This window comes from Brachycentrus maculatus, unplaced genomic scaffold, assembly GCF_059751285.1.
Source record: "Brachycentrus maculatus isolate JH-2025_06_01 unplaced genomic scaffold, ASM5975128v1 h1tg000550l, whole genome shotgun sequence".
Lineage (NCBI taxonomy): Eukaryota > Metazoa > Arthropoda > Insecta > Trichoptera > Brachycentridae > Brachycentrus > Brachycentrus maculatus.
This window is the reverse complement of record NW_028281294.1, coordinates 210,994-225,248: the sequence shown is the minus strand read 5'-3', so window position 1 is coordinate 225,248 and position 14,255 is coordinate 210,994. Positions and strand designations below refer to the sequence as shown.

The following is a 14,255-nucleotide window of genomic DNA, read 5'->3' as shown; positions in this document are numbered from 1 at the left end:
TAAAAACATTTTGTTTTTTTTGAGCACTTTAGGGTTGCTTGAATCATTTATATAAATAAATAATAAAAAAAATTGAAATATTTAGAAAGCACCATCTATGTATTAGTTCTATGAACAATCAATTGAATTAACAACAATGCGACCTGTTTGAATTTGGCTTAAAGCTTTGCTAAAAAAATTACTTATATTTTCAACCGCTAGATGGCAAGAAGAGAATAAGAAATCTCAAATCCCTTCGCACATGTCAGTTGCCATGACTACAGCAGCGCTTCTACCGGCGCGGCGGCCGTTAAAGTTTACTTCCAAACTGTAATACAAAAATCGTATTCCCGCGCGGAGAGCGGACGAGCGTGGTGGTATTTGAGTGCTGCGATGGCGTCTTTATACGAACGAGACGAATATAAATTAAAATAAATAAGTTTTAAAACTACCCGATTTCCTCATTACCGCGAAAATGTGTTCTTCGATGTATATAAATAACATGCTGTTTTTAAAGTGTTTGTTACAAATTAATATTGCGCCAACCTTTTTATAAAGTTTGAATGAAAAGTGGTTGAATACGAAACAGTGTTGATTGTTTTATTAGCAGTTTGAGGTGAGAACAATTAAAATGCAATACCTGTAGTATTGTTTCATCGTGTGCGACTAATTAAATATTTTTTAATAGTAATATACCGTTCAAATGATTCCTTTTTGATGTTTGCCGGCTGTTTTTTTTTGTGAATCGAAATGCCGTTCGTTCTGCGTGTGGTCGAGCCGAAGTACTTATCGAGAACGAGTTTGCACGACGAGCACGGAGTTGCCAAGGTGAAGGATGATGAGTTGCTAGCTGTGACCAACTGCACCCTTAGCAACGCTCTCAAGCAACTTGCTTCCCTGGTCGTTCTGGCCAACGACATCTTCAGCGACTTGACGATCCAGCTCAACGACGTCGCGGAGAGATCCAAGTGCCTGCAGGTCAAAATCAACAAAGTCAGCGAAAGAGTCGAGCTGTACGACCCCAAAAAAGTACCAGTCCGTAAGTAAAATTCAAATATATTAATTAAAATAAAAAAATAAGTAAAAAATCAAGAAAGGTGTGTTGAGATGGTTTGGACATGTGGAACGTATGAGTGAGGAAAGAACGGTAAAACAAATTTATGAGGCGAATGTAGTTGGAAAAAGAAGCAGAGGGAGACCGAGGAAAACCTGCCACAATCAGGTATGTCAAATACTTAAAAGCGGCCGGGCCAGGAGTCGTAATAATCGTCGGGGATGTATGAGGAGATGCATGAATGTAGAAGAGGCGTAGAATGTTTGCAAAGACAGAGTGGTGTGGCGTTCGATTCTCTCTGCCTACCCCTGCGGGGAAGCGGCGTGATGGTTAGTTAGTTAGTTAGTTAGTTAGTTAAATAAATAAAATAAAAAAGTATAACACCATTTTATCATGTTTTGAATATTGAAAACATTACCTTTGTGGATCATATTGATATATTATTTTGAGAAATAAAAAGACTTTGTTTTTTGATCCACTCACACTCACTCAAAATGTGAGTGGATCAAAAAACAAAGTCTTTTTATTTCTTAAAATAATATACCATTTTATCACGTTAGTAAGATTCGACGTTTTGTAATGTTTTCGATCGTTAGAACCTTACATTTCTTTTTATTGTTTTTTTTTTTGGCTTTTTCGAAGTGGCGAAGAATGTTTGCAAAGGCAGAATGGTGTGGCGTCCTATTCTCTCTGCCTACCCCTGCGGGAAAGCGGCGTGATGATTAGTTAGTTTAGTCAATTAGGAGTGGGAATGTGTCTGATAGAATACAGATGACGTAAGTAAATGAGCCAAATTTAAAGACTGCCTTGCCATATAGAAAAGGACACGGAGGATGTTACGAAAGAAAAATGAGTGTAGAAAATGGAATAGTTATGGCACTCGGGGTTGCATATCCGTACTTCAACAATCTTGTGCAAACTACCTCGAAGGTGTCCCTTGAAGAATAGTACTTAACTTTGTATTTTATAACCGATAATGCAAAATACCTAGTAGGTTCATATATGTTAAGTGTCTGAAATATCGAAGGAAAAAAATGGTGGCTTAACACCGTATTTACTAAAATTCCTGGAATTCTTCCCGGAATTTTTACTTAAATTACTCAATTATCTACCTCCAACCCTAAACTAGTCGTTAAAAATACATTTTGACAATATTATAAGCGTTAAAAAAGACCCCATCTGAAAGAACCTACTTATTTACCTTTTTTATTTCAATCGCCTACCTTCAAAAACGGATAATTATTTTAAAAACTAGTCTGATGATGCCGGTAACGACGAAACGCGGTTACTGGTCAGATAAAATAAATATAGAAAAAGCTGTAAAGTTGTAGTATTATTTTTATAAATTTTAAATGCATTTGTTTGTCAAATCATTTTCACAATCTTCTTTTCCAAATTAAATCGCTGAAATGGCGCTGTATAAATTATACACCATTATTATTAGTATTATTATACGTAAAACAAATAATTACATTCTCATTAATTCCTAATCGCTCATCGTACCCTTCTTTGTTCTTTCTTCTCTCTCTACAACTTTTTCGCTAAACCCCTTTTCTCCGTATTTATTTTCATGACGAAAAATACATACATATTTGATTTTTCCCAAAGTGAGGATACATATTAGGAAATCCATGAATGTGGAAAAAAATATGAATGTTTGCAAAGGGTTGTGTGGCGTTCTATTCTCTCTGCCTACCCCTGTGGGAATGGGCTTGTTAGATAATTAGTTCTTGGTTATATGGTATTTTTTAATCATTATCTTCATCTTTGAACAATTTTAATAACATACCACCTAGGTTGTCCCAGACCGTTCACACCAAACTGCTTAGGAAGTCGATTGGAAGTTATTGCTTCATATAAATAACTCCATTAATGAACTAATAAAAAATAATTAATTATTCTATACAGGATTTAGAGGAATACATATATCGTCGCATTCAAAATATCTCTAACTGACTTTTGCTGGAACGACTCAAAACATAGATTATCGATATCATTTACATGAATTAATTTATCGATTGAATGACTTGATATCAATGATATTAATATTAATTTATGTATTTCGTGAAGTGTCTAAAACATGCCATTAGATTTTTAGATACATGTACCTTGATATCTACAGAAAAATATCGGTGAAGATGTCTTGGGAAAGCGTTGAACCATAGGTTCCCAAACTTATTTGACCCATGGGCCCCTTTCAGACACAAAATTACACAAGGTCCCCCTGAAAATTTACCTTTTTAAAAATTTGTTTAAAACAGAAAAATTTAGTGAATTTATTATTTATATATTTTTTAAGAAATTATTTTAATGTCATAAATAAGATACGTGGACGCTTAAATTGTTGAGAAATTAATATTTTTAACAAATTTTAAGTGATTTTTATCATAAACTTTGATATATAACAAATTTGAGAGGTTGATACATCGTTAATTTCATTTTTTATCATTATCTTCATCTTCAGTGTCGGGTTGTGGTCCCGTGGTTAGTGTCTCGTACTTTTGAGTCATAGTTTCTCGATTCGAACCAACTCTACCATAATTTGATACCTTTGTTCTCATTATTTGATGTTTCTAATAATGAGCCGCTTGGGCTCACAGAAATAGTCTTTTTTTTAAATAATAAAAACACAAATATTTAACTTTTTAACGATTATAATAATAAACATATATTCTATAATATTATAGAATCTATTAAATTAACACCTCACGACCCTCTGTTTGCTTCCCAGGCCCCCCTACTCTCGCAGGGCTAGAAATACCCCCTCAGCTCTATCCAGGGCCCCCTGGGAGGCCAGAGGGGGCACTTTGGGAACCTAAACGTTTAACTAATGATATATGTAGAAAATATTATGTTTACGTAAAAATTTAAACAAATTTGTGTACCTTTTCCAAAATATTAATTCGGAATTATTCGAAATTATCTTCTTAAATATTTTGGGTAACGCCGGGATGGCTTTATAATATTTTTACAACGAACGTTAAAACCTGTTTTGAAGACGGACGGATTCCTCTTGCGGACGAGACTCACGAATCACGAACCGACTAAGCCCAGTTACCAATCTTCAATTTACAATCTACAAACTACCCGGTTATTAGAATCACTGACTTGGCAGATTATAAAATCCCCGAGAGAGATGGACGACCTGCGAAATTGGCCGTTTGCATAATGAGACGAGCGCCATTTTATTTTTACACCAAATTTCTCGCAATGCTCTTTCTTTGAATCGTTAGCGTAAAAAAACTTAACTAACTAATCATTAAAGACGTAATTTTCTTTAAGGTCTAACTCACAACAATTGAATTCTTTACGCGTCCGGCTACGCGGAGAGCCTGTCGCCACCTCACGCTTGATTAGAATATGTATATATTTTGTGGAATATACTTATATTGTTTTTTTGTTGTTGTTTTTTTTTTAATCATATACTTAAGTATGCTGAAAAAATATTTATTTATCTATTTTTTAACTCCTTACTCCTCACCTTTCAATAACTCTTCTTTTCAAAGGCATTTATTTATTTCGAAGTAAAATATACTTTTTCAATTCAAAAACGGTGTTTTAAGAGAAAAATTTAATTACGTCAAATCTTACCCGAGATCAAAGGCGTTGCTACTTAACATATAGCTCACTCCTTTCAACAACGTCACATATAAAAAAAACTTGATTTTTCAGGGGATTCTCTTTAAAGTTTACAAATATAATTAAATGTATTAAAAATAAATATCAAGCCACTTACTTATTGAACTTTTTACTGTGCAACAGATAACAGATCTTTTTAGGTAAAACCTGAATGTTTTTCATTAACAAAATAATTAAACAATACCTTTTCTTCAAAATGCAAAAACAACACTTTCCTGCCTGTAGCCGTTGAATATTAAGTTTAAAATATGGCGCTTTTGCTGGGATATATATTGTACATATATATAGTACATTTTCTAGGCATTCCGAAAACATGCACAATTGAAATTGACGATTTTTGATATATGACCTTGTTGAAAGGAGTGAGCGATATGTAGGGCCTTAAGTATTATTTTCAGTATTGACTTTTATACAACATTAACACTATTTAATATTGCCCAAGTCGGTACGCCTAAATATGATAAAATTAAAATGTTGTTTTAGTGGATGTTGACCGTAGAGAGGATAACCTAAAAACGGAACTGTGTATTTACCTGATTTTGTGTATTATTCCTGTTCCTCGTGCTTCCTTTGTTTCCGCTCTCGTTCGTCTTTTGTTTTGTCTGATAACAAATAGAGGTGTGCATACTCTGCTTCTCACGCAGTGCATACAGCAGTCATGGGTAACCTTTCCTAAGTCTGGGTCCAAATTATTATTTTGTACAGATGTACACATATAAAAGGTAAATACATAATATTTCCATTGAGTTATTTGAATCATAATTTCGGACAGTGTTTTATAAGGTAATTTTTTACAAACAATACTATAAATGACATAATTTGAATATTTATAAAAATAATGAAATAATTACAAAAATTTGTTTGAAGATTGGCCTTATACTTCAATTAAAAGGTCATCAATATGGGCGTTGGTATTGCTCGAGGATAATCGCATAGAATTTTCGAGATTTTCATCTGTTATCCTAATTTTTTATTTAGTGTGTTTCATTCTTTAAAAAAACTGTTGACACGTGAATGTGCTGTCAAAAAAAAAATCTGTCAACCGCGTAAATTTGTAAATACTTCGCCGAGATGATTGAGGGTTGGACAAAATAGCTCGGCAGGCCGGATCCAGCCCGCGGTCCACTGGTTGCCCATATATATAACATATAGCATAGTACGGCGTGTGGACGAACATCCGAATGTATTTTTTTAGAGTAGTGACAGCGTGTGTTCGACTTTAGTGTTGTTGGTCCGGATGCGATAGTGCCGCATGGTATGGCACTCAATTCCGATACAATATAGTACGTTATACATCACCTGGCCGACACGACAGCAGGAAACTGCGAACAATGTTGAAATATTGTTGTCTTCACGGTGTGCGAGCATTACAATTTATTGCGAAGTGTCCATGTGCCATTCGTCGCACAGTCGTCCGAGTATCGCGGAAACAACGGCCGACGAGCTGTGATCTATAAAACTTTTCACAATTATGACAATGATTTGTATTTAATTTAAAAAGTTCCAGCGGACTATGGACTAGATCTGCATACATTAGTAAAGTTGGGAAATCGTTGACAGGAAAGCATCCAAACATTTATGTGAATGTCAACTTTTAATTCCAAATCAAATCATGTTTTTTTTACAGCTTTAGTTATGTAAAAATACAAAGTTCCTCACCTTTCGTATCTTTGAAGTATCTATGAAGCAGCTTGTATTATACCAGCACAACACAGCAATTGTCTTAACCAAATTTAAAACCTTACCATGGTTTCTTCATTTTTTTTTATTTAAAACATAGATTCCAAACACCATCACCATTTTTCCATTATTGAACTACATACTTTTGTTTTGTTTTAATTGCAATAGCTACTATACCCTTCGATTAAACAAATTATAATCTATCTGTAACTATTGTCGTACTTAGTGTGAGAAATATTACATCGAATTGATTTTTTATTGTTTTGTAATTATTATTTAATTTTCTTACTTTTAGTAGTTTTATTTGAAGACTTTAGAACAATTTATTCGTGGAAAATATTATAATAACTTTTTTTCTATCAAAAATTATTAAATTCTCTTATATTATTTTATTTATCTCCAATATTATTTATAAATTTTTAATTACACTATTTTTTATTTTTTAAAACTTTTTCTAAGCAAAATATAGTTAAGTATTGCATCTATTGCCTAGTTAAATCGGAATAAACTAATATTCTCCTAATAATTATTTCAAGCAACTTCGACGCGTTAGAATATATGTTTCAAATTAAATTTATCACATCGGCAATGACCGTGTTTCAACAAATTTTGTTTAATTAGTCAGAATCAAAACATAAACAGGAAACGATAGTTCCGGAGATGAAACGAATACACATATCATTTTCAATTTGTTTAGAATACCTACTGACAGTAATTTTATAGATAAGAAGAGACTTAAAGTTATCTTACGAAAAATGAGCCCATGTTGTGTTATTGAAATTGAATCATTATTTATACAAATAGACTTTAAATAATTGAGGTTGGCCATTTATAAAAATTTATCCAATGAATCTAAAAAATAATATTTTATCTTAGTTAAATATTTTATCAAGTATTTCAAATACTTGAAAGTGGTCAGGTCAGGAGTCGGAATAATCGGCGGGTATGTATGAGGAGATGCACCAATGTGGAAAAGGCGAAGATTGTTTTCAAGGACAGATTGGTGTGGCGTTCTATTCCTGCCGACCTCTGCGATAGTTAATTAGTTAGTTTCATACATTATCTGGTAGTATCTACAAATTGTTAATACTTTTGTCTACCATAAATGTATTATAATGTTAAGGGTCTTGATTCTGACAGCGTCAAAGGAAAGAGCAATTTATTTTATATGTAAATACTTGTGTATTTTAATTTGTAGCCCCTGAACTGTGAATAATTCTCATGACTTTATTAAACGACTTATTAAAGACTGTAGCAATGTTCATGAAATTATAACAAGAAGAAAAACTGATTACGCATTTTATTTAATTTGTATTTTTTTGGTGATTCAAGAACAATGTTTATGAATCGATTCATATATAAAGAACTTCCAAGAATTTGACTAGTGTGGTTGTCAATAATGGGTAGAATTGGTGAATGTTACATGTGTGTAAAGTGATCACTTAAACTAGCCTATGACGGTCGTCAGCCCCGTAAATGCCCAGACTTCCATATTATTCTTCATCTTTGATGTGATAGAACTTCCAAGAATTTGACTAGTGTGGTTGTCAATAATGGGTAGAACTGGTGAATGTAACACATGTGTGTAAAGTGATCACTTAAACCAGCCTATGACGGTCGTCAGCCCCGTAAATGGCCAGACTTCCATATTCTTCTTCATCTTTGATGAGATGTCAAAAAATAATATGAAAAATACTCCTATAATTAGAGATAATCCAGATTTGTGAACAAGTCGCTCACTCCTTTCAAGAACGTCATAAATCAAAAATTGACAATTTTCAATTGTGCATATTTTCGGAATGCCCAAAAAATGTACTATATCCCAGCAAAAACAGCATATTTTTAACTTAATATTTACCCGCTACAGGGCAGAAAGTGTTGTTTTTGCATTTTGAAGAAAATGTATTGTTTAATTATTTTTTAAATAAACTAAATATTTTTTAAATGGAGAAAAAACATTCAGGTTTTACCTAAAAAGATCTGTTGCACAGTAAAAAGTTCAATAAGTGGCTTGGTATTCATTTTTAATACATTGTATTATATTTTTAAACTTTAAAAACGACCTCCTGAAAAATCAAGTTTTTTTTTATAAATGACGTTGTTGAAAGGAGTGAGCGATATGTAAGCTTTCTTTACTCAGTGCAAATTAAATACAATAGTTTTCTATTTGAATCATTAAACCCAATTCAATTGAAATGGTTAAAAACGTTCTCTTGAAAAATCAAGTTTTTTGATTTATGACGTTCTTGAAAGGAGTGAGCGAAGTATTTGGACGCACTCAAAATGTACGAAATATTTTATTATTATTTTTGCTCTATCACAATCATATTCATTGCTTATTCCTCCCATCCTAGATACACAATGTAATAAATTATTCCAGCCGAAATAAATGCTGTAGGTATCTTCAAAGGTAGATAAAAAAATCTGCTGGTGGAAAATAATCTTTCGGGTTTTATGCTAACCTGGGCGGTCTGGCGATACGTGAATATGCAAAATAGATATGGGACATGAGTTAATGCGTTAAAAATCTGTGTAAATAGATACTGTAAACACATATTATTATTCTCAAAATGGTAATATATATTACGAATTACTTACAGAGCAACCATAGCGATTGGCGTAAGTTTATAAGTTTAACATCAAGTTAACTCTAACCAGCAGATTAATATGATAAAATAAGTTATTTTATCAGATTAATGTGATAAAATAAGGTACAGTTTTTTTTCCTTTGTACATAATATATTACATGTTGTATAAAATAATATTTTTCCACCTCCGCAGTGTAATGGTCAGCACGCTTCGCTACCGTTCTGGAGGTCCCGGGTTCGATTCCCAGGGAGGGAGGTTAAATAATTTTTAGTTAATTTTTTACTCTAATATTTGTTCAATATTACCTTGGACTGGTACCTGAAGCGGTGGGCTGATCACCACTGCTTTATGTGTTAACGATCAAGATAACACTGCGTTTATATGATGCAGTGCCCTATGCGCCATTGGGCTGCGGATTTGAATAAGAAGAAGAAGATAAAATAATACGATAAAATAATGTTTTCTCTTTTTAAGTACCTACATTATTGTTTCGAAAAGTACTTATCTAAACAAGGATGAACATATAAAACAAGGAATTGTGCAGTAGCCTGAAATATTGTATTTTTTATTGCTTTATAGTTAGGAAGTGATATATTCCAGATATCGATATGGTCCGCGAAATCATTGCCTAGGTTTTGTATTCGGTGTAAATGAGTATTGAATCATAGTTTTACTGCTTGTCCACGATTAAACCTAGAAACATTGGCCAAACCGAGTGAAAAAGGATTGTTCTTGTTCATTTTCTAGTCACTCCAACTGACGGATTAGCTGATCCATAATTATATACTGTCGTTTTCCGGTTACCAGTTGAACCGGAGGCAAGTGTGGATCAGCGAGTTGAACTCACAATGGGCGAATGGGGCCAAGTCTTAGAGGAGCCTATACCGAAATTACAGCATTCCGATTTACATAATGACCTTCAGACAAACAAAGGCGTACTTTTATAACCAAAACGAGTTTGGTTTTCGTATCCTGCGCTCCTAACCGACACTTGTGGTGTTCGTAAATTTAGCGAACCAAAATAATTTATTATGAAACCGAGATTCTTTATTACCTAAGATTAAAACTGAAACATTCTGTAATTTAGATTTACAGACAGAGAAATTATAAAATATTCTAAAAAATAAAGCATTTCATCATTAAAATATAACTTTGTTTAATATAAGAGTTTCTGCTTAATAAAAAGCTTCTTTACATCTCACCAATAGATGTCTCTAGTGAAGTTCTAGTGATTCATGAACAAGGTTTCTAAATTGGTTCATATATATAGAACTTCCAAGAATTTGAGTAGTGTGGTTGTCAATAGTGGGTAGAATTGGTGAATGTTACACGTGTGTAAAGTGATCACTTAAACCAGCCTATGACGGTCGTAAGCCCCGTAAATGCCCAGACTTCCATATTCTTCTTCATCTTTGATGAGATATCAAAAAATAATGTAACTTTGTTTTATAGTCACTTTAAATATTTTATTTTAACTTAATTATAATGTCTACCGGTTTCGAAGCTAACCGCTTCTTTTTCAAGACTGATTAATACTATTGACAAAAAGCAGTTAGCTTCGAAACCGGTAGACATTATAATTAACCCTTCACTGCATGATTTTTTTTGCATGACTGCATGACTGCATTGACAGTTCGTCTTCGAGAGACAAGTGAAGTTATTATTTTTGCGTTCATAGCGCGTCTTTTGGCTAAATTATGAGGTATATACGTGAGTTGTGAATGTATCTAATCAGTAACAATAAAGAATGGTTTCTTATATTTTCAAAGGACGTTTTAACGCTAACTTTTGGGTATGTAACAAATTTGATACACTATGCAGTGAAGGGTTAAGTTATAATAAAATATTAATAGTGATTTTAAAACAATGTTATATTTCAATTATAAAATAGAAAATCACAATGTTATTGCTCTGAAAATAAATTATAATAGAAAATTTATTAAGAATAACCAATATAACAGTGATTTAATAGATAAAAAGAGACCTTACAAATAATCGGTGGGTATGTATGAGGAGTCCTGGTTCCAACTCTAATGTATGGAAGTGAAACATGGAGTTGGCAAAAGAAGGATGAAAGTAGACTGAATGCAGTCGAAATGCGATCTCTCAGAAGAATGTGCGACAAAACGATGTATGATAGATGTGCGAATAGTGAAATAAGGAAGGAATGCAAAGCTGAGATAAGCATTATCGATAAAATTAAGAAAGGTGTGTTGAGATGGTTTGGACATGTGGAGCGAATGAGTGACGGAAGAACGGTAAAACAAATTTATGAGGCGAATGTTAGTGGGAAAAGAAGAAGAGGAAGACCGAGAAAAACATGGCACGATCAGGTATGCCAAATACTTGAAAGTGGTCAGGTTAGGAGTCGTAACAATCGGCGGGTATGTATGAGGAGATGCATGAACGTGGAAGAGGCGAAGAATGTTTGCAAGGACAGAGTGGTGTGGCGCTCTATTCTCTGCCTACCCCTGCGGGGAAGCGGCGTGATGGTTAGTAAGTTTATGTATGAGGAGATGCATGAATGCGGAACAGGCGAATGTTTGCAAGGACAGAATGGTTTGGCGTTCTATTCTCTCTGCCCACCTGTGTGGTGGTTAGTTACATTCCTCTAGAATCCCTAGGGTCAATTTAGTCATTGTGCGCAAAGATTAAAACATACTCAAAATGTTATCATCTGAGACATTTTTGAAGGCACTAAATTCTTTACTTCTAAATATTTATGAATAAATTTCACTTGATCAATACTACTTTATATTCAAATCTATTTTGACACGTGTTTCGACTCAAGGACACAACTCTGAAATTTAGACTTAGCTTCACATACGGCGTTTGAAAATGATGCGGAATGCATCGAGAGTCACAATACATTTGAAGAAATAGTGGTATTTAGCAAGTGAAATTTAAAATTAATGGATTTTGTTCAAGATTGCCAAATCAATTAACTAACTAACAAACTAACCATCACGCCGCCTTCCTGCAGGGGTAGGCAGAGAGAATAGTACGCCACACAACTCTGTCTTTGCAAACATTCTTCGCCTCTTCCACATTCATGCATCTCCTCATACAAACCCGACGATTATTAAAAAAAAATCTTTAAACCCTTATTCGCACCCCAATGGTGCATAGGGCACTGCGTTATATAAACGCAGTGTTATCTTGATCTTTTACACATGAAGGAAAGGTGATCAGCCCTTTGCTTTAGGTACCAGCCCAGGGTAATATTGAATAAATATTACAGTGAAAAAATTACTTATATTTATTTTACCCCCCTTGGGAATCGAACCCGGGACCTCCAGAACGGTAGCCGAGCGTGCTGACCATTACACTACGGAGGCGGACAAAATGTTTGCCAACGACCATACCTTAATTAAATTTACCGACAGATTACTTATAAATCTAAATCTAGACGTCTAGCGTATTTATAGAGATGAAAAATAACTTCAATCCATCGTAAAGCGATTGAATATCTCTTATCAAATGTTTTCACCCATTTATAAACGAAAAATGATTGACGCATGTTTAATTCCCTTTGAGTGAATTTCCCATCGGTTTTTTTCTGTGTTGATTAGATGATGTTGCCATCGTTCCAGCCGGATCTATTATAAATACATTTTCAAGCGAGTTTTAATTACTCGTTTGCCTCTATCAGAGAACTCCACCTCTGTATTATGTCCTACCCATAATGCCTTTGGACAATTCGACTATCATCATACTCCCGTTTGATTATTGTGATCATCAAAAGAGTAGGTGTAGACACCTTTCGAATTACAACATTTTGAGTGTGTCTAAATACTTGTTCACAAAATCTGGATTATCTAAAATTACAGGAGTTATTTTCATATTATTTTTTGACATCTCATCAAAGACCAGCCTATGACGGTCGTCAGCCCCGCAAATGCCCAGACTTCCATATTCTTCTTCATCTTCGATGAGATGTCAAAAAATAATACCTTTTGAATTAGTTTCAATTGTGAAAAATCATCCAGAAGATCATTTTGAGTGCTCTCAAAATATTTTGAATAAAATAACTGGATAAGTTCTTTTATACTAAATATTCATAAATAATTAATTTAAAAAAATAATCCCGTTAGGCATCGCCTAGTATGTAAAATAATTCAAGAAGAATGTTACAAGTTACAATACAAACTTTTCATGAAGGTCTCTGAAGAATTCTGCGATTGAATTGTCCATCCACATCAATGCAGTGATGTTTTCTATGGATTTTTCCTGTAACTGTGTTTGTTTGATTGCCGTTATAATATGAAAGTCTGGGCATATACAGGGCCTACAACTTGTCATCGGCTGGCTCAAATGATCACCTAATACATTATGTTACACTCACTATTCTGCCTATTAAACAGCTATAAAAGATTTAAGTTTTGTACTTATATTTCTTGGTGGAACTCCATTTTATATAATAAAATGACAACTACCACATATAGTTTTTTCCACATGTATTTTATTTGACCAGTAACTGGGATTCGTCGTTACCAACATCACAAGACTGGTGACCAGTCTGATGATCTCGGTAACGACAAAACTCGGTCGTAAAAATTTTAGTGTATAAATATTTATAATGCCTGAATTCTTGAGTCATATATGGTCATGCATGTAGGTACATATGTATGTATGTAACTTTATATGTGTAATTAAATATTTGTAACAATACCCACTTAATTTACAAAGCAAAAACGTTATATGTAAAAATAACCTGTGAAATTCGTATGAAGTGCCGACTGTTTGATGTTGACGTTACAAATGACATATTTGTAAATTTCATATTATGGAGTTCCGCAAAATAAGCAGCAATTCCATCAATTTACCTTTTCAAATTTAAATATATAACTAAATAAAACCTGGGCAGGTTTGACAACATTGCTTGTAGGAAGTCCCAGATAATAATAACGAAGTAGGTAGGTACCTGGGCCTAGGACGGGAGGAGACGGTCCCTTTGGGGTCTATTCACAATCGCGGCCCTTCATTATCGCGGCCATATTGGTTTCAAATAAAAAGGTAAAACCCAAATCCTAAAGTACCTACTCAGATCTCGGATGCATTAGTAGGTTTCGAGATAAACAGGGGTCGTAAACTAGATCATTCGAATACCCCGATGGACGTTTTTGATATGTTACAAAACTCTTACTTTGCGAACTTTAATTTCTAATAATTAAAATACATATGTATTTTGAGTAATTTTACGAGAACTGCACATAGTAGTTTTATTTTATTTTATTATTTTTAGTTGTTCGGGAATTGTAAAGCTTTATATTTAAAAAAATATAAAATAAAAAATAGTGCCATTAACATTACA

The 14,255-nt window shown here is 33.6% G+C and overlaps 1 protein-coding gene across 1 annotated transcript in view; it reads left to right on the top strand.

The window, feature by feature from the left end:
- Positions 1 to 347: 347 nt before the first annotated feature.
- The window catches only part of LOC148301523 (actin-binding protein WASF2-like), a gene marked incomplete at its 3' end in the record, with an annotated part of 223,347 nt that continues 209,439 nt past the window's right edge, over positions 348 to 14,255 (top strand). Inside the window, exon 1 of the mRNA XM_088273122.1 lies at positions 348 to 1,018. Within this exon, the coding sequence (XP_088129248.1) occupies positions 730 to 1,018 (289 nt within the window). The remainder of the gene's footprint in view (positions 1,019 to 14,255) is intronic.